Source organism: Diorhabda carinulata, chromosome 1 (genome assembly GCF_026250575.1).
Source record: "Diorhabda carinulata isolate Delta chromosome 1, icDioCari1.1, whole genome shotgun sequence".
NCBI classification, from domain to species: Eukaryota; Metazoa; Arthropoda; class Insecta; order Coleoptera; family Chrysomelidae; genus Diorhabda; species Diorhabda carinulata.
The window spans coordinates 35,104,795-35,127,293 of NC_079460.1; the positions used below are offsets into that span (position 1 = coordinate 35,104,795).

At 31.6% G+C, this 22,499-nt stretch overlaps 1 protein-coding gene across 2 annotated transcripts in view; it reads right to left on the reverse strand.

Moving 5' to 3' along the window:
• LOC130900309 (ATP-binding cassette sub-family A member 10-like) overlaps positions 1 to 22,499 on the reverse strand; it is a 48,110-nt gene that overhangs the window by 12,730 nt on the left and 12,881 nt on the right. The window contains exons 1-8 of one of the 2 annotated variants that reach the window (XM_057810842.1): positions 15,803 to 15,947; positions 9,033 to 9,172; positions 5,072 to 5,245; positions 3,884 to 4,062; positions 2,146 to 2,359; positions 1,659 to 1,885; positions 986 to 1,172; positions 92 to 235 (exon numbers count right to left, since the gene is read on the reverse strand). In XM_057810842.1, coding sequence (XP_057666825.1) covers positions 92 to 235; positions 986 to 1,172; positions 1,659 to 1,885; positions 2,146 to 2,359; positions 3,884 to 4,062; positions 5,072 to 5,245; positions 9,033 to 9,131 — 1,224 coding nt within the window. In that variant the 5' untranslated portion in view covers positions 9,132 to 9,172; positions 15,803 to 15,947. Of the gene's footprint in view, positions 1 to 91; positions 236 to 985; positions 1,173 to 1,658; positions 1,886 to 2,145; positions 2,360 to 3,883; positions 4,063 to 5,071; positions 5,246 to 9,032; positions 9,173 to 15,802; positions 15,948 to 22,499 lie in introns of those variants that run through there. The other variant, XM_057810833.1, reaches the window with a different exon arrangement.

Below are 22,499 nucleotides of genomic sequence, written 5' to 3' on the forward strand. Positions count from 1 at the left end.
TAAATTTAAACTAAAAGGTACATTATATTATGTTGTTACATGCAGTTGAATATATAGTCAAATTATAGAAGAATTAATTGTATGTACTTACATTATCGATAGCAAGAGCAAATCCAGAAGGACTTATCACTGATAAACACCATAGAGCTATCGGATTTGAATTTTTCAAAAATACTTGTACAAAATAAAACATGCTCATTATAATTACTATGAAATTACTCAATATCCCGGCAGTCTGAAATATAAAAAGTTTCAATATAATTAGAGACCAGAAAATGAACGAAAAAATTTAGTGAGTCTATGAATTATTTCAGATACATAAGTTTGAAATATAATGTTCATTAATAGAATAGAAATGTATGATTAATGTGCACATTTCAATTTAAAGGAACAAATACAATCCATAATGCTAAAAAGCATAATAAAAGGAATATAGATATAGAGAACATTAAAATCGTATTTAAATATATAAAAAACAATTTTTTTACATTAGAGTATATCAGATTTCTTAAAAGTTCCTGAATATAATATATTAAAAATAAGCACATTGATTATATATAATGCAGTTAATAAAAAAAGTGGACAAAAAAGGTCTTGAAAAGTTGGAAGCTATTTTAAAGTCATTTCTGTGAAAAATCTGAATCCGGTCTCACAATTGCTCTAACCCTTCTAATTTTTGAGTGATCCTAAGCCGGATTCTACGCACAAAACTGTATCGTGAATGACTGTTCACTTTACAAGAACCAACATAATTTTGAATGATCCTCAATGCACCAATTCGACTCTTGAAACCATCAGCAATGAAAGAATACGAAAAAAAATTGTTCTATGTTTCAAATAACTGTGCCGCAGTCTACAGACACATCTTTATTGATTCAAAGTTTCCCGTATTTTCAAACTTCAGCTTTTATATTATTTATAATAATAGATTAAATGAAGTAGGGATTGAATAAATTACTATTATTCATAATTCTTTATAACTTACCCTCGATTTATCGAAGAATGGTGTAATCATGAATCCAAACATAATTATAGAAAAACAGTATAGTACAATCAAAATAAATATCATTAAGAAATTCGTATTTGTAAATACTTTCAAGCTATACAGCAGTACTACACAAATAACAGATAGAAATAGTACAAACACTCCATATATGATGAACCATGACAACCTAAAAACCAAAAACAGTTTTTATAAAATTGTTTAAAATGATAAAAATTATTATTGTAAATCATACAATCAAATGAAACTGAAACAGTAAAGATCACTCGAAAGGGTATAATCATTTTCTAATAATAGAGTATCATCCACGAATTTTTTTGTAAAAATTGATAGACAAAAAATTATATGTGCTGAGAGATTACTTTATGATGGAGAAAAATACAGTTTAATGTGACCTCGGCATTATGAATGGTATCTGGACTCCGGATCACAAAAATTGGCTATTATCGATTTGTTTGCTCAACTTGAATATGTTCGTTTAAAAGGTTTCAGAACATATTTTTAAAGAGCACATCGGTTTTATGTTGCATAAAAAGAGTATTTGAGAATACTGATTTACGGTTCGATAACTTCAATTTTAATCTTTTTCCAAATACAATGGATTTTGTAACTTTATTGTTCCAACCGTAAAATTCAATAGAATAACTGTACTCACCAAAAAACAGAATCTTTTAAACCCATTATTTTCATTCCTTCTTTAATTTTCTTCTCTTTTTCACCAACTATTAATATCAACAAGTATGCAATGAACTGAGATAAAGCCATAACCATATAAATAGGAATTATTATACGAATTAAAAACATCCAATTTCCAGTATGTGCTGGCTTGGGAAACATTTCCAAAAGTAGTTGAGGCACTTTAAGGTCTGTATTTGTGTCGATCTGAAATATATTAATGGATAAAATATACATATTATTTAAAAAAAGATATAATTTATTAAAATATATTGCTAAAAAGTTGATACACGTGGCAAGATATGAATAATTATAGTAGTACCATTGAAATTTTGTCATTTTTGATACTAGAATTGACACATCCATGAAAAATATTCTAGTAGTAGTCTTTTGACTACTAAAACTTTTGACAATAACCGTTTCATAGAATATATTTCTCAAATAATTTGAAATAAATTATATTTTACCTTAATCCTGGTATAATCAATAAGAGCTTGAAGGGCTAAAAATCCCGAGAAATAATATTGATTAACAGGACAACTATCGCCACCTTCCATTGCTGGAATAACTCTGGCATAACTGTACCATTTATTATTAGTAACACGACATGCCAAAGGAGAACTATACAAAATCGAAGTCGGTGGTGTACCGATGATAGACGGGTTTGTTCGGATCTCATATCTGGAAAAGAGATGGATTATCTTTGCTATCATCAATACATATTATTATTTAAAAAAATTGGTAAACTGACTTATTCCCAATCTTAACTGGGCTGTTTTCAGGCTTTTGTAACAAATTTCTGGTATGTGAGTAAAATTTTACTGTATCGAAGTGGCATCTGAGTTTAATTTAATCATAAATTCTTGTTGACGTTTTATTTTGGTTATTTTTATTCACTGAGGAATAAAACCTTTTAATTCAGAAATCTTTATATCCAGAGATTGCAATCCGACATCATCTTTAGTTCAACCATAGTTTATAAAATCCAATTTTGAGATTAGACAACAAGCAAACAATTAAAATCGACTAACGAATAGCTTAGTCTTTCTAGATTTCACTTTCACAGATAGATCAATTATTTTAGTAAGTGATATTAAAAAATCTAATATAATTAAACTCACGTAATTTAATGAGGTTAGATAACAATATTTATTTAAAGTAAAAGATTTGAGAACGCTAACAAACAAGTCTTATATTTATGAGAGACACCATCATGATTTAATGAATCTATTTAACGAGTAGTATAATTATAACAGTAATGGCTGAGGGGTTGTTAAAAGCCTTCAAACACAAAAATAGTACCACGAATTCGGTAAAATTTACTCAGTAACATTTTTAACGCCTCATGGTTCGTGAGCAATAACACTCTACAATGACTTAAAAATACACTCTGAGTACAAGCTATTATCGATAAGTACCCAGCCATCAAAATGAAAAAGTCGAACAATTTAACCGAACCAGTACGCAAAATACTAAAGAGGAAACGACCGTCTTATTTATTAGACCTATAAACATTAAAACAAAAAATACGGAGAGTTGTCAGTGGACAATATATTAAAATTAGTCTACTTTGGTGTTTCATTGCCACGTTCCCAATATGAAAACCCCCAATGGCTTGCGATCTTCGCTAGTCAACTTCTAATATAGCTGCAAATGTAGCGTGCAACTGAAAAGGCTCTGTCAGCTTCTAGGCTTGTCATCTTTTATTTATTGTCAGCAAATAATCATTAATAGCAAACAAGTGTTCTTCTCGAACTCCGTTACTTTCAAATATAGTCATTTCCCTTTTAAGTAGTTTATTAAAATCTTTCTCTTTTTTTAGCTTGTTTTAGTTTGCTGTAACACATGGTTTCTCATAAAATCTTTCCATCATAGACAGAAGACTATTCTAACGTGTGCGGCAATCCAAATTAAGGCCTAATTCTTAGCTTTAACTCTTTTTGAGGAATATCATTATATCTAGGAATTACTTTAGCCTCAATAGTCTTCATCTTATCTATCTGATTCATTAGATGTTGTTGCCAGATGGTGCGGTTGCGGGGAAACTCGGTTTCGAACGGTTAAAATGCATGAACCGTGCAAAGCATTTAAAGTACTTTTCCGGATTGCAATCCCTATTTATATCAAACTCAAGTTTAAGGAAGGATATATTAGAAATTTATATTTATGAGTGACAATTTTATAATGATAAAAACTTTAACTTACCTCAGAGGACCATTCAACGGATCCTGGTTATCAAATAATAGTGCTATAGGTATGGACTTGGGCCTGTGCCAATATTCTGCCATCAAATCTTTCTCGGATGCATACAAATTCCAATTTATTCTTGAAGTGTTCAATTGTTTAACAGATCCCCACAAGGCGTCAACTTGTTCAAGAAACAACTATAACAAATAATTATATCAGTATTACTAGTTATGTTGTGCGACTGTCATAAATAAATTATAACTTTCTAATGCAGTTTATGCATAAATGCGATAGAGGTAAGGAGAAGAATCTCATATGGGAAGAGGTGTTCAGCTGTATACAATACAGTTCAAAAACCTTCAGAATGGCGCTTATGTAGACAAAGGGTATGGTATGAGTGTAGATGAATTGAAGTGTTGACCAAATTCCTAATGCGTACTTAAATATGAGTTTAAGTTTAATAATGAAACTTTGAAAATGTGTTCCTTATGAAAATATATGTATGTTTGGTCAAGATATTATTACCTATGAATGTTTGGTTATGAAACGAAATTTCAAATTGCAATTTGGCTCAAAGAAATGTTAGATCTTATAGTCTAGACTCTATAGTAATACTAATACGGATAGACAAAAAACTAAAAACTTCCTTAAACTACCGGGTCAGTATTATGACCGGTGATGTTTCTGGACCAGTAATTTATTCAATTGCGAATATGCACAAAACCAGATATAAAGTGTATGTTTTGGACAAAATGGCAACTTTAAGTGACTTGAGTTCTTCGACTGCCCTAATACCAATGTGAACCAAATTGCATCTAATTAAAATGGCCGCAATTGCGTCAGATAATATATCAATTGAATTAAATGACATGAAACAATTTTTTGATTTGCTCAATATAAATTCAATTTCAATTATAATTACTTTTAAATTATACAATTCCAATTTCTTCAAAACTTTAAAAGCATTTATTTCAATTTCAAACCACGTTACTAATAACTACCCTAATAACTTAATTTTCAACATGTTCATAATAGAAAACAGTTCAAACTAGTTCTCGATATAGCAATAGCAATAATATTACTGAGATGGTTTCATCCTTTAGCTGTTTTGCAATGGTAATAAACTTTAATTACTGTGCGGCTTTATGAACAAACTAAGTTAAAACGTGACATGTTACATATGATGTTGAGTAGTATTCAACTTACCACCACTTCTGATGAATTTGGTACTACAGCTATAGTATGGGATTCTACTTTTCCAAAATAATGTAACAGTTCTTCTTCTCCTCTAGGAGTATCCATTTCTGGTAAATTGGGATTTGGCATTGTTACCTTGATAACGATCAATATGGCTAAAGAATATAATGGTAATAACACTTCCTAAAAAATAAATGAAAATTTAAATATCTTCCTTAATTACTCATAGCATTACATGCTCAGTTGGTTTTTTGTTTTAATGAAAAGATCCATTGTGATTTGAAATAAGCACATAGACTTTTTTTTATAAAATAGATGAAGTAGGCACATAAGGTGTTTTGGTTTTGAAGGTAAAAAAAGAAATAAAATGATATAGAGGATAATTCATTTTATATAACAAACATCATCAAGTTCAAAGAAAAACCAAGTATCTGCCTTATGTCATAAGATCAACCTTCAAGTTTTGTTAACCAATTCGGGCTCCAAAAAATAAAAAATTCAACATTTGAACAACTAGAGACAAAAGTATCTCTTGTTACAGAATAATAATAATAATAATTTCCATATACCGAAAGCTTCATTATGGCTATCTAGGATCAAGTTAATAATACTAATAGTAACAATAAAAACGTTATTATAGATCCGAACACTAAATCCGACAAATGAAGAAAGTTTCAACAATCATATAACATCTAGTTGTAGTATGTTAACTAATCAAGTGTTCAACATCGTCCACCAAAAACTGGCCAACAAATTCGGTCTTCTCAATACTTATACACCGTATTACGAGTACCAGCCGCAGAAGGTGCTCAAAAATCACAATTTTAGACTCTACGATAGATCTATTATCACCGATAACAGACCTGGCATTGTGGTGGTGTAGACGAATCAATTCAGTCCTTCTCGTCGACGTAGCAATACCGAACACGCACAACATTCTCAACAAACATCAGGGGAAACTGGCCAAATAAGCTGATCTCGCAATTGATATTAAACAGATGTGGCACAGCAAAAATATGAAAATATATAATCCCAGTTATTATATCAGCAACCAACCCCTTCGCCGGCATCCAGAAGGCTGTGATATTGAATACTTGCCACACAATGCGCAGATTTATTATATGAACTGAGCCTAATCCTTTTGGTACTTTGTATCCGGAATAGGAAAATGATAACGGCTCTAAGCTGGGTAGTACATAAGTCTTTCGCATAATAATAAAAAATCATTTTTACCATTAATAACAAAATAATATATTATAAAGGAAGGTAAATAGAAGGTTTGTCTTAGGTGGATTGACCAATATCTCCACACTAACCACCTCAAGCTATTTTGAAATAAAACATAAAGCATAAAGCACTATAATAGGTTTGTTCCAACTTGCTAATTTGGACCGTTCATAGAACGGTTATTGGAAGCGTTTAAATGATATTTTCTGTGCAATTTCCGTCAGTGCACGGTTCTTGTAACAGTACTTGCTATCAACCAAGTATCGAAAAGACCGTCTCGGAAATGGATACCTAAGTTGGTTGGAACACAAAAAAGAATCGTTCGTATAACGGTAACTACGGTAATTGTCTGGTTGGACACGTAATCTCTATTGCGCAAAATCGTTACCGTACCAAGGATGGTTTTTTTATGGGTTGGAACGAACCTAATTTTGTCCCTTCACTGTTGAAGGTTGTGGATGTTTCCAGACATTTGGGAAGTAATGTTGATGAATACATTCTTTAAATATGTGTGTCAAGTATTTTATAATGTATGGACACTACTGTATGCTTTTATTTTAATGTTTTTAACTATGTCTAAAACTTTCTTATCATTTATTGAAGAAAACAATAATAAATAATTTACAGATGGATCAACGTTTTTATTATAAAATATAAAAGATTAAAATACCATATCCTGGTTGTAAATCACTTTCAAGTTCATACAAAGAAGTTATTGATTTCATCAACCTTGCGTTCATGATCTGTCAATTTTTTCAATATATTGTCTTGTCCTTCTTCTGACAAATCTGTGTCTGCAGTAATGGCAGAGAGCTACATTTCATTGAAATCTTATGTTATGTAGATTAGGGTGTTTGTTAAAAATTAAATTTTTTGCGAGGCCCCCCAAAAACCTTCTTTTTACTGATGAAACTTTTTTAATTCAAAACAACACTTGCGAGGATATATTAAGAAAATCTTAGCCTATTAAAGAACCAAACCAAAATTTCAATGTCAAAATATTTTATTATTCAACGTATTCTCCTCTAAATTGGATACATTTATTACAGCGAACCTGCAACGTCTCTAGACCTTTCAAAAATATGTTTCTTCTTGCTCTGCAAACCAGACCTCCACAGCTTTTATTACCTCCTCGTTGGAAGAAAATTTACGACCTTTTAAACCTTTTTTCAGTTGAGGAAAGAGATGATAGTCGGACGGAGCAAAATCTGGCGAATAAAGGGGGTATTCTAGTAATTCAAACCCTAAAACAAAACACCTTTGGATGGCTTTCCGCGTCTTTTCTCTTCAATTTTTTTCTGTAGAGTGGTCAGTAATGTCGAATAGTAATCTCCAGTTATTGTTCTACCCTTATCCAAAAAATCAATCATGATTACTCCATGCCAATCCCAAAAAACTGAAACAAGAACTTTTTCAGCAGATTTTTGGACACGAAAGTTCTTAGGTTTTGGAGAACCAGAGTGTCGCCATTCCATCGATTATTGCTTTGTTTCTGGATCGTAGAAATGTAACCAATTCTCATCCATAGTAACAATTCGGTTTAAGAAGTCTACATCGTTTTCAAATCGAGCACAGATCGAACGCGATCCTTCTTTTTTCTTTTAATTTATTGCGTTACTTTGGTTTTCTTTTTTGACGTCAAACTTTACACTGACACTTCTGATAAGTTATTGTTAGTTGCTATGGTAACGTAATATTTTGTTTATGCATGGAACTGGTCTAGGTTAACTAGATATCAATACATTCTTGTAAGTTAAGTTTTTGGCACAATTATCTTTTTTGGTAAAAAAGATAATGTTCGACCGCACAAGGCAAGAATGGTAACGGAGTACCTTGAGGAGGTTGGCATTGCAAAAATAGACTGGCCCACTTTAAGCCTCGATCCTATTGAGCATATTTGGAACCAGCTCAAAATACGTGTAAGACGTCGCATGCCTGCTCCATTAACACGTGAAGAGCTCCGATTGGCCCTGGTTGAGAAAAGGACCAATTTTCCTCAAGTAAACGTTCAGAATGTCTTGCGTTCTATGCCCATGAAAATAAAATTGTCAGCCAGTATCGAGGTGGCGATACGCCTTTTTGAATAATAAACCCCATCATTTTTGGTGTGTGCTATCAATTAATTATTGTAGCGCCAACTGAAAGTGTTGTATCTTAATAAATTTATAAATTCCCGAATTGTTGCTTACTTTATAATTGTAATTTATTACAACAAAAATAAACTACATGTAAAAATTTGAATAATTTCGCAAATTTTTGGGGTGGTCCGTTTACGCTAACGCAATATATATATAGAAGTCGTTGTTCTGGCTATTTTTTTCTCATCAGTCATCTACGTGGTTAACCTAGTTGAGGAATTTTTTAGTATTGTAAATTGTTATTACTTTTTTGATGAAGCTATTATAATACAAAACAGTGTAAATTCTTTCAAATCATTTTAATGTCTACTTAAATATATATTTAGATTTAACCGCATCTTTCACATTTACACGATCCGATACAACAATCCCATTCCAAAATGAAATTTTTTTTTCTAGGTGAAATATATTGTTACTAGTACTATGTGAACAATTTACTCATAAACAATATATCACAAATAATTACCAAAGTAACTAGGTTGTCAGTATCTAATTCTATTAAAAGTGAAAATATATATTTTGGATGATGGATGGAAGAAAATGATGAATGAGATTGAAAATTTTTTTGCGGTGGCGCAAAAATTTAAAAATTACTTATAACTTACCGCTGTGGTTTTCCGTTTTTCTCTCTTTTTTAACAGAATATTTCTCTTCAACATAGCTTTCAGCTGAGAAAAATACAGCGAGTGTTTTGTTTCAGCCATGTTTTTCGAGTGAATGCGGGTCTTTTCAGTTGCCGCCTTTCCTGAGAATAAAAATTTCATTTAGTTAGCAATTACTACAAAATTTATATGAAAACCTCAGTGATAACTCCTTGGAGTAGTACGACTAGGGGGTACTCAGATTGAGGTCATAAAATTAGAGCGGCATGATTAAAATATGAAAATTTGGTGTATGACGTTTTCAGATAAGATCATCTAAAATAACACTAGTTTAAACGGTTATTAATAGTTATTAAATATCGTTTATTTAGATAATAGTTAGCCAGAATGAATAATAAAAATGTTTTGTCACGTGTTAGAAATATTTGATTACTTATAAAACAAATTTTGGCTTTCTCTTTAAAGCTTTATGAGTTAGTTTCTTTTACTTTAGAACAACGGCAAGGTAATTCAATTCCGTGTTCAAGCAAAATATTAATCTACATATTGAAAAAAAAACTCTCACCAAGTTTTAGCTCTCAATATAAATTTTAAGTACTTACAATTTAAATATAAAGTTTGACCATTTATAATGCATGTAAAAAAGTTTCTATTTCACTTACTTACTTTTTACAATAATGCAATCAGTTTGATGTGTGCTCGAATTTTATCCTCGTGAACCAGTGCGAGTTACACAAAAAAACTCTAAAGCGATTTCGAAGAGCAAGAATTCCTCAGAAGGTCCATCAAACTGACTTATATTATTGTAGAAAGTGAGTATTAGAAATTTGAAAAAACAATTTTTTACATGCATTTTAAATGGTAAAACTGCATATTTAAATTGTAATTTCTTGAAATTGATATTAAGATCTCAAACTTGGTTACAATTTTTTCTCTGTATGTAAATTAATATTTTGCATGAGCACCGAAAAAATAAATTTCCGGAAATGAATCACCCCAATCCAACAGTGATCACCTAATATATTTTCATCTAAAAATCCTTAATGATTTTCTTCAAAAAATTTTAAATTTTGATTAAAACGGGCAGGGAAAATTTCGAATGTATTGGAAATGAATCTTCCATATTTACTTATTGAACATTTTTCAATAAGTCAGTCACAACATCTTGATAATTTTAATTTTTTTCTTTCCCAAAAACTTTTCACGACAATTGGGGATATTTTCTGAATTAACGGCTATGCGGTTTACCAAGTATTTCAAGTTTTAGTTTTCCTTTTGTAATATTTGGAAATATTGAAATGCATCACTATTCTTGTTGTTAAGGGGTAGAATAATGTTTGTTGGATATACCAAGCATTATATATGATGTTGATTTTGTCCGGGATATAGTCGTTTTGAATAGGTCATTCTTTTCTCATATAATAATGCTCTTTGGTCCTGCTGTTTTACAGACAAAGCAAACAAGAGTATATGGTGAATCCAACAGCAAACCGAAGACTTTGAGGTCGCTACACATTTTCCATTGGTGACATTCAAACTTCATCAATTTCATTACCGTACACATTGATTCATAGTTTTTTGAAAAATTTACTGCGTGTGCTATTGGTACAGACGTTTTCTCATTCCCGTTGTACAATAAAATAACTCAATATTTTGAAGAATCCACGAATAAGCACGTTTTATTATAGTTTTGATTCCTTGCTCCAAAAATTCCCGGGATATTAGGATAATAACAGTATTCAACTTCTTTTTAGAAAAATTCGCTTAATTTTGTTTCTGGACAAGGTAACTTTCATATCTGCTGTAAATAATATGAAAAATCTTTCTAATGTAAAATTAGTTTAGTAATAGACGGAATAATGGCATATACAATAGTTTGTATTGTGCCCCTTGTCTTCGTAATACAAAAGAAACAGTCATTTTCATGATTGCTAGGTTCCCTCCTTGGTAAGCCAAAATGAATGTATACATATCTCAGGCTGACCATTCAAGTGAAACAAATCTACAGCTTTCACAAAAACGTAAATGGTACCCACTTTCAACCTTGGTCCGCAATAGTAAATTTATAATAATTTACGAGGTGTGGTTATCAAATAACGAGACTTGTGATAAATAATATTTTAGTTTGATATTATGTATATTTATTTATTGTCACCTTCAATCACTTCTCTCCCTACATAGCTCTATACAAATCTTTCATTGTTCGGAGGAAGTGTTTTTCTGTTAGCGCGCCGCTTTTTCTTTCGCAGCTTCAACAGATTCAAATCTTGTTCCTTTTAATGCAGATTTAACCTTAGGAAAAAGGTAGAAGTCGCACTGCGGAAGAAACCTCTTGCGAAATAAGGCACCAATTTTGCAAACACTTTTAGCATGTTGAAATTTTCATATAAAATTTGCCGCCAAATCCTTTGTCAATTCCTATAGATAGACTTTTTCGATATAGCCATCCGTTTTTGACGTGGAAAAGCGACCGAAGCGTGAATCATCTTCAACTATTATAAGTTTCAGTTGCAGTTTTTTCAAGTTTCATGTGAGATTTCGACAAAACAGAAAAACAACCCCTATAAAAACGAATGTCATGGCTTCACTGGTTTGTCTACAGACACGGTAGACATCGCATTCGAAAGAGTAGATTTCAGGCTAAACAGCTGACAGTAGCTAACCTTTGGCGCATGCGTACTTCTTCTGTAGCAGCGCTAGTCGTGTTAGTAATAGCTACACCTCTTAAACTGTCCATAAACATAACAAAAAAGAGCTTTCTTTGCACATTCTACTCAACCTATTCAGTAAGAAATGGAGAATATTTAACTTAAATCACCCTGTAGTATAGTATAATAGTGGTTAAAGAGCAAAAATTGTAACACTTTTAGGTTTAAAGGGGATAAGTTTACATATTTATAAACGTTCAATTCGAAGTATATAAAAAAAGTTAAAATACGTAAATTAGTATAATTAGGGTCACTAAGTGTTGAAATAATTGAACGCCACATAAATTATAGACTAAAATAAAACTTTTTTTGGGTACCTGTAACATGGACAAAGTGCATTTATTCATAGTTATATATAGAAATAGTCGTTTCGGCATTATTCTGGCATGAACAGAAATATGTATGATATAACGATATCCTATCTATGAAGTTTGACAATGACATTAATATGTCTATAAATATGTGCAAATAACTCGCTAATTGTAAAACCTTGAAAACGAGATTACATGAATTTAGATGAGCCTTATAACTTATTAACAAACATGATTATCATGTCAATAAAGATAACTAGTCTACTAAAACAGATATAAAAAACTAAATAAATACTATGAACTATAAAATTAGATTTATATTTAATATGAAGATATATAATTTAGAGTTAATATGCACTATCTTCATTAGAAATATTTTAGAGATAAACCTAACCAGTAAAATGAAACATTCTAATAATTTTGAGAAGAAAGTCACATAAGATATACACCAAACTATAATCATAATTTTTTATATTGAAAGCATTATTTTAGTCATTGATTCACTAATCGAAACTCAAAAAATTATATGAAAAAGGGTAAATCACCCACTCTGACTTTGGGTTTAGATGTAAATTTGAAGCATTTATTTTTATATTAATAATATAACAAATCACACTGGCACTGATAGTGCCGTTTCCAATATCAAATGCGCCTAATAATGAACAGATTTCAAATGAATCAGAAAAACTATGAAGAGGAAGAGAAAGAGGAATTTTCACTTTCAAGTACCATGTTTACTACGTTTTATCAGTAAATTAGAAGCTATATTTATTTAAGTTAAAGTCTGAACTAGTGAGATTCCGACTAGCAAGAGAATATTTCTTCAGTCGGGTCAAAGCAAAGATCATATACAAGGGTTTTATGAAAAGTTTCTGACCTACAAAGTAACAATCCATTTCATTCTTGAATACAGTTTCATTTTAAGTCTATACACTTAGTCCAGAGATGCTCTAACCTTTCAAAGCCATAAATATGCGATAACGTCCTCTTCTGAGGAAAATCTCTCTTGTAAGTAAAAGTTTAAGGTTAAGAAATAGGGAAAAAGACGTTAGTGGCCCGATCTAGTGAATGCGGTGGGTGGTCAACCAATTCGAAGCGCAATTCGTGAATTTTAACGTAATACTCTCCTGTTATTGTTTTACCTTTTTAAAGGTAGTCGGTGATGATATCCCGTGAATCTCCCAAAAAATGGTTACCACCACTTTTTTCACCGATGAAATTGTCTTTTTCGGAGGAGGACTCATTTTGCTTAAATCGCGTCAATAATGCCTGGGAAATATTCATTCGAATGCGTTTGTGATCCAACGTGGTACCCAACGTGCTGATAGCTTATGGCTATCAGGTGTTTTTTTTATATACCCATAGCGTCTCCCATCTCTCTAACTTTAATCCGACATTCGTCCAGTACCATACGTTGAACTTTTTCGATGATATCGCTGATTTTCGCAGTTTTTGGCCGCCTCGAACGCTCGTCGTTACTTAAGCTGATACGATCACGTATAAATTCAAATTCTCCATATACAGTGCCTAACTCTTCTTTAATTTCCCTAGGCGTATTTCCCTTCAAAAACACTATGATTGTCAACTTATATTCATAAGGGCTGACATCTTTAGGTTCAGGTACGAAACTTTTCAGACAACCCCTTAATGACTATTATAGTCGTTAGAATAGGACAGTACGCCGTTCGTTATACCATGATTGATGTTATTTTCAAAAAGCAGCTCCTTTAGGTGGCGTTGCCACCAGTACGGATGTTGTTCTCAGGTTGATAAATAATGAGCTCGAATAACCAACAATAGTAGAAGAAAATAACCGAAAATTTCATTATTCAGTGTTCCTTCAAATATTATTGAAAGAAAGAAATGGGAAAAAGTCAATTCGAAATCAGATAGGCCGCTTATGTATTGGAATATGTGTAGTATGCTTAGTAACTATTAAAAACATTTCATCCAAAAAAATCCAAAAAAAGCACACCATTGATGAGAAAGAGGTGATTACGTAAAAAAATTGAATAGGAATCCGAAAACTTACCGTACGAAAACTAAATGTCTAAAATATGTTCAATATTCTTATATATTTGTTGATTTAAAATAGATACTTTTAATTGGTGAAAAAATCCATAGATGTCATAATTTATTTCTCTCAAAGTGCTGCGTTATGTGTCATGTATCATAATTACCAAACATTGGTTACATAAACTCAATAAAAAAAGTTTAAAAAGAAATACTTTGTGTATAATTGAGTATCATTTACAAACTTTTTCTTATTTAAAAAAAAATTATAAATATATCCTATAATTTGCATAAATGTACCTGTTTTCGGTCTTTTATACACATAAGCTGTACAGAGCAATAGAAAAAGGTTTGGACAGGCCAAAAACACTATGTATTAAATATTATATATCCGTATTATAAGATCTTTGCCGATAAAGGTTAGACGGCAGTTCAAACGGTTTTTTTGGAAGTTGGTTCATTGATTTTTTAATCTACTCGTTCTAGTGAATATGAGGACATGAATGCTGATTTTTCTCAGAACTGTATAATAGTAATGGATAATGCAAATTATCACTCAACACTTTTAGAAAAACTGCCACAACCAATATTAAGTTCCATCTCGGTTCTGTGAGAAAACAACTGTATTCTTTGTGTTCCCGTCATAAAGAGAAAAAGAAAAAATATGCAATTGGTGAAACTGCAGAAAATCGTAGAATGACGATGATTAGATTACCATCATATCGCGAACTAAACCCGATTGAAACGGTGTTGAATAGTTGTTTTTGGAGGTTGTAAATAATGTGAAGGCTGAAAAGCTGGAAAAAGCAGTAAATCATACGATTGAAGGAGAAGAGAAAATGTAGAAGTTGGACAATATTACTGATTGAGGCAATCATTGTAAATATTGGTGGCGACGTTTCACCTTCCGATTCCGACTAAGAAGTAGCTCTACTTATACTGATCAGTTTTTGTACTATAATTATTATTTATGAACGTAACGTTCTTTACAAGTTAAAGTTTAAACCCTTATGCATATATAACCAGTATGACCAGTATCTTGTGGAAAGATGAAACATTTTAGAAAAATATTTCACTTTTTTACCTTCAGTTGTTTAGAAGTTGAAAGCAGGTTAATTAGGTAGAAATATAAGTGTATTTGATACGAAAATACTATAGGTATAACTTGATAAAATATTTTAACTGTCTTCTAAACGAAGTGATGTGCTTATGGATTACAAATGCTCCATCATTTTATTACTCTCTTATTCATAAAAATGGATTATAGTATGAGACCTATTTGAAAGTAAATATTCAGTTTTTATGTAAAAATTTATTTGATTATCAAATTTTGAAACTATTGTATAAAAATAAGTATTGGAAAATATCACAAGTAGAAAAAAATGTATATTGTCTGAAATATTAAAACATTAAGACTAAAATTACCAATGAACTAGGAGTATTTGAGGGGAGGTCGGAAAAAAATACTCAGAAGATTTATAGTTAAGAAAAATTCAAATTTTAATTGGAGTAACTCATTGATTTAATTTTTTTCTTATGGAGTTTTCATAAGAATTAAGAAATCAAGTTTTTCTAGTACAAAATACATGAATTCTACTTTTATAACACTTATAAACATTGTATATAATAAACTTGTGTCGTGATAGGGAAGTTTCATTTTACTTCTAATGCTAATATAGTATATAGAATCAGGAGAAATAATTTTTGATTAAAAAAAATCTTTTTAATCGTCTATTCTTACCTTAGAAGCTTTAGAAGTTCACGTTGCAGGTGTTCAATTCATTACATGAGTTTAATTTGTTCATAGCTTACTCACACACTAACAATAATATAAAATGTTAAATATATCATATGGTAATCTATAAAATCTGGTTGTGATACATAACACGATTATTGAAATACAACAATAGGAAAGGAAATGGTTTTGTGTGATGAATTATTTACAATGATTTTTTCCCATATTTATTCCCCAACGCGTAGTTATTTTGTGGATAGAAGATACGAGACAGTTTTTAACATAAAATTCACAATCATATAGTAGTAGGCGAATGGCGGTACTTTCAACACTTTTTTATATTAGTATTTATGGAATTATTGGGGGCAGGCTTTTTAAAACAAATATTTAATAGTTTCGAAGTAGATTGAACATCTTAAAGATAAATTGATTTACATATGAATCAAATTAAAAAAAAATGAAAAAAATATAATTTGTTTCACAAAAGTATTTTGATGATAAAGACAGGAATAATAGTTTCTGGTCACAGAAGAATCAAAGGATATAAAAAGACCAATACTATGACGAAGAAAAAAGAACGAATGTCGTTTATTGGCTCATTTCTGTGGTACAAGAAACGGCTCCTATAAGAGAAGTTTTTCGATCCTTCGTTAGATTCAAAGAGTATTTGGATCTCAGTAGAAGCCAGTAAAACCTAATTAGCTCTAGCAAAAACTAACGAGTGTGGATTCTTTTGAGAGGGGGAAGAAACTCTAGTTCACTTACGAGGATATATTGAAAAATTCTTAGCCTAGTATAGAACCAAACAAAATTTCAATGTCAAAATATTTCATTACTCAACGTATTCTCCTCTTAATTGGATACATTTATTACAGCAAACCTGCAACGTCTCTAGACCTTTCAAAAAAAATGTTTCTTCTTGCTCTGCAAACCAGACCTCCACAACTTTTATTAGCTCCTCGTTGGAAGCAAATTTACGACCTCTTAAACTTTTTTTCAGTTGAGGAAAGAGATTATAGTCGGACGGAGCCAAATCTGGTGAATAAGGAGGGTGTTCTAGTAATTCAAACCCTAAATCACGAATGTAATCTCCAGTTATTGTTTTACCCTTATCCAGAAAATCAATCATGATTACTCCAAGGCAATCCCAAAAAACTGAAGCAAGAACTTTTGCAGCGGATTTTTTGGATACGAAACTTCTTAGGTCTTGGAGAACCAGATTATCGCCATTCCATCGATTGTTGCTTTATTTCTGGATCGTAGAAATGTACCTAAGTCTCATCCAAAGTAACCCATTCGGTTCGAGAAGTCTACATCGATTTCAAATCGAGCATAGATGGAACGCGATGCTTCTACCCTTGCACGATTCTGGTCAACATTCAAACATTTGGGGATCCATTTTGCAGCAATTTTTCTCATGTCCAAATTGACGTGAACTATATGATGAACGCGTTCGTATGAAATATTCAGTGCTTCAGACCAGATCCGTTTTAGCCCAATTCGACGGTCTGTTAAAATCATGTCATGAACTGCATCGATATTTTCGGGGACTCCCGCTCGGTCATCATCTTCAATGGAGAATTTACTTTTTTTGAAGCTTGCAGTCCAATTTTTCACGGTCGCATATGAAGAACATTGATCACCAATGGTATTAAGCATATCTTCGTAAATCTGCTTACCTCTTAACCCTTTTAAATACAGGTACTTGATGATGGCTTGATACTCCAAGTTTTTGATTTTCACAATTTCGGTGGAAATCTTTTTTCTTTTAATTTATTGCGTAACTCTGGTTTTCTTTTTTGGAGTTAAAATTTACACTGACAGTAATAAGTTATTGTTCGTTGCTTTCGTAACGCAATATTTTGTTTATGCATGGAACTAACTAAGATATCAATATATCCTCGTAGTTCGTCATTGCAAGCATACGCAAAAAATCCTTTGGATAGGAAACCTGTAAGAGAATCTAACCTCCTTTGCTGAACAATATTTCAACACAAATGCAAGTCTGGTGGTTAGAAAAAGTAATAAAGAAATACGAGTATTGGTGTAAACAAAATCTGGATGAGAGAAGCTCGTACTCAGTATCCTATTGGAGTGAACGTTCCGAGATGGCACAGTTTCTAACAGAATTATTCAATACCTGATTTAAGACAAATTGTCTCATTCCTATGATTTTAACCATATTTTTTTAGCGGAAATAAACTAATAATAACTAACTAATAATAATTATTCACTACTTTGAATAAGATATGAAATTGATCAGATCGGTCTGTAAATCTTGAAAAAAGTTTTGGTAGAATTTGACCATTCGCTATTTTTTGTCGAGAAATAAACAGAACACATTTTTGTGTTTCATTTATACTATTTTCAGTTATCAACTATATAAATCCAATAAGTAATTGATTTTATTACGGTCCTAAAACAAAAGTAGATTGTTGAACAGAGAATTTAAAACCCTATTAAAGGCGGTATCATGCGCTATACATTTTCCATATAAAGTTTCAAACGGGTTATTATTACCTCTAGTGAGTTGAAGAAGCAGGTGAAAAATTCTTTAAAAAATTGACCTACGTTTCTTTGCATTTTATAGGAAAAGAAATATATCATACATATAATAAATTTAAAAAACATTTAATACATAATCCGTTTATCTAAGTTACTGGTGGAAATATTGTTTTATAATACTAATAAATGTAAAAACCTACCCTAACAACGTCTATACAACCACTAGATTCACGTCGTCGCCATATTGAAACGTCAGAGGGAGAAAATTTCCAGACCGGATAATAAAATACTTAGTGATAAATCGCACTTAATTTTTACTAGCTGACCATATCGAAATCGAAAAAGTAGAAAGTTGTTAATTTAGCACACTGTACACGTCATATCGATGAAATGAACAATATCAGAAACGAAACGTCCGTTTTCGAGGGGAGGATGACATGAAGCAGGGTTGATAAGGTTGAAAAGGGGTTGGGAATACGACGCTGGCGCGGTGGTGGAAAAAGACAAGCGTTCGTGGAAAACTGTGGCAATGGTAAAGTGATTTATTCAAAATTCGTTGAAGCTCTTCAAAGTACATTGAAATAAAATACTAAATGGTCAGCAATATATTTTATATATACATACGCATGGCAAACGAAATAAGATATCAAAATAACGATTTATTCAACAAAATAGTAATAACATACGTTCCGCATCAATCTCATTCATTTCATACTCCTTACTTTATCGTAGATATAGGGTGGTCAGTTAATAGAGAAGACAGGAATTTCAACTATATTGTTGATAGAGTAAAATATCTATAGAACAAATATGTGTCTGCGGAAGATCTACTATCGCAAAGAGAACTTGTAGAATGTCGAAATCTCTTATTCCTTAACACAGTAGAACCTCGATAAGAAAAAGACCAAGGGAAATGTTAAATAACTTGAGTTATAGAGGTTTTTACTTACTAACTTACTATTCACACTTTCATTATTAAATAAGGAAGGGAAAATGTCACCCTTTGCATTACTGCTTTCAGTTTTCGTTTTGAATTCAGTTTCATGTGCAAAGAAATGCTCCCGGAACGAAGGCTAAAATCTACTGATACATACATACAAATAAGTTACTGTATTTAGACTTTAGTCTATTGTTTTCATTTGTAGCCATTAAGTAAATACGCGTTATGGACCATAACAATGGTCTACAGGCAACTTTTTTTGTTTGTACATTCATTCAAAATCATTCATTGATAGATGATTCAATTTACAAAGATGGTCGTCGTTACAACTTTAAGTTACCGAGGTGGGACTCCGAGGGAGGGAAGGAACACAACATTTTATGAATTTATAGAAGAATTACGTTAGAGAGGTTCAAGTTATCACTGTATTAGAATTTCGTACAGATAGGCAATACCGCCTTTTTAATAAAGTTAATGGTCTCGAAAAAGAAGCATAGAGATAATAATTAAGATAGAGAGAGCGATGTATGGACCTTGTTCAAGTGCGTCTGAACTGCTGATAGAGGTGTCGAAGTTTCTAGTGGTAAAAATGGCAAATACGGGAGGAATAACAAGTTTTGATGTTAATAGTAAACCGATGCTCTTTTCTTCTTTCCTAATAGTACAATTACACTTACATGCCGCTCCCTCTATCTCCAATATTAACTAAATGGAAAGAAGTCCAACACTCTCTCTATAGTTTTGGTGGTTTTCCTTGCATTATTACTATATGGCATTTGCAAATTTCACATTCCATCGCTTGAACACGTTTAATATGAAATCTTTTCTCTTGTTCGTCGTATTACTTTCGAAAAGACACAGCTAAAGCGGGTTCCTATTAATTCGGAATGTTTGGTTTTTGGTCCATATACAAATATATAGGATATAATGGAAAATTCTTAGCCTACTGAAGAACCAAACAAAAAATTCAATGTGAAAATATTTTGTTACTCAACATATTCTCCTCTTAATTGGATACATTTATTACAGCGAACCTGCAACGTCTCTAGACCTTTCATAAAAAGTATTTCTTCTTGCTCTGCAAACCAGACCTCCACAGCTTTTATTACCTCCTCGTTGGAAGAAAATTTACGACCTTTTAAACCTTTTTTCAGATGAGAAAAGAGATGATAGTCGGACGGAGCCAAATCTGGTGAATAATAAATCACGAATTTTTTGCACGTCAACATGAGATTTGTGTGCAGGGGCGTTGTCCTGCAAAAACAAATCACCTTCAGATAGATTTCCGCGTCTTTTCCCGTAGAATGGTCAGTAATGTCGAATAGTAATCTCCAGTTATTGTTCTACCCTCATCCAAAAAATCAATCATGATTACTCCATGGCAATCCCAAAAAACTGAAGCAAGAACTTTTCCCGATCGGTCATCATCTTCAATGGAAAATTTACCTCTTTTGAAGCTTGTAGTTCAATTTTTCACGGTCGCATACGAAGGACATTGATCACCAAGGATATTAAGCATATCTTCGTAAATCTCCCGGTTCGTTTTGCAGAATCCATTAAGTTTATGAACTATAAATATATATCATATGGAATCTAACAAATACCGAAACGTGTCAAACAATGATTGTTGGCAAAAACATAGATTACCATTCAACAATTACTCTGAAGACTAAAAAACGATTACTAACACAAATTTGGATATGGATTATTTGTTTTTGACCCAACACTAGAATATATTTCTAAACCTAGAGAGTTTTCTAAATCTGAAAAGGAACAGTGACCTAAAACTTAATTACATTGTTCTCAGTGAATATTCGGTGTTGGTAGAAGACCTATATGGTTACTCACAAAATTGTATATCGATTCTATAATCATATAAAAGTAAACGGTTAGTTTACAATAAAAAGTATATTATTCCAAGCAAAATGATATGGGTGTATGAAATATAGAAAACCTATGATTGTCTCCCTCGTCAATACAACCCTAACATATTTACAAAATACCAGTTTGCAGTTTTAATGATATTTTCAATATTTTATAATTTCTGTTTATCGTCGACCCTTCGGCGTCACATTCCCCCTTATATTCTGGAACGGACTCACATATTTATTATACACAAACAGTCTCCAAAAAGAATGAAGATACAACAAAATGATGATTTTTGTATTTTTCGCCTTTTACTGCTTTAAAAATTGCATTCATACAATTCGATTTACAGCGGGAGGATACTATTTCGTATTTCAAATTTAGTTTTAGTTGGCTTCCTCCTTTACATGATTGTTGTTTAAGATCCTACAGTAATCTGTCTCTATACTGAAGTATCATTTTTTCATGCCGCAAATATCTTGGTGACCACTGATAACCCTTAAAATGTGAAAAATGAATATAACAATGAAGTTCTTTATAGACTTCTAGTAACCAATTTACGAGGTAGTCATCACACCAATAGGTTCGTTCTTATTTTCGCAATATTATAATGATGTGAAGCTTGTTTATAGCCGACTTATCCTTATTTTGACTGAATTATATAAAAATTTCACGTGAACAAGTTATAAAAACACTGCAAGTGAAAATAATTTCAATGAAAATTTTGAAATAAACGAAAAATTTGAATTGGCGACAACGGTTTTTAGGGAAATAAATAAATTAGTTTACACAAGTATATATCTATTTTTCAAAGTGGTAATTTGTTAGGAATAGATTAAAATGAACAGTTTTATTTCCCTGAGAACTTATATCGACCCCCAACCTCTGAACTTGAGTTAAATGAGACTAGCGGTAAACTAACAAATTTGTCAAGGACGATACGTACCTGTGAACAAGGTATTGATTCTTAATCTAATTGTGGAAAAAGTTCTTTCATTTATCACTCCCTAGATTTTATTACATAGCAAGAATGAAAGTATAGGATATAGAGATCTACAGGTGTTAAAATTTTTTTACTGAATTTGTCGTATTCCATGAACGTCGGAGGTAAAGTCAATATCAAAAAATAGCTAAGGATAAAAGCTCTAAGACATTATAAATGTAGTATAGTTCATTACTTATATATGTTCCCAAAAAAAAACTAGTAAAATCTGATGATTCAATGCACAATACAATTAACCAATTGAGGCTGAACACAAAAGACTGTTGTTTACGTTTCGGGTTCATATGCTTAGACCCATGATTCGTCGTCTGCAACGATCTTTTGAAGCACCGCGATTGATTTTCTTGAGCATTTCTTTGCACCCATTGAAAAAAGTTTTTTTTTGAGCG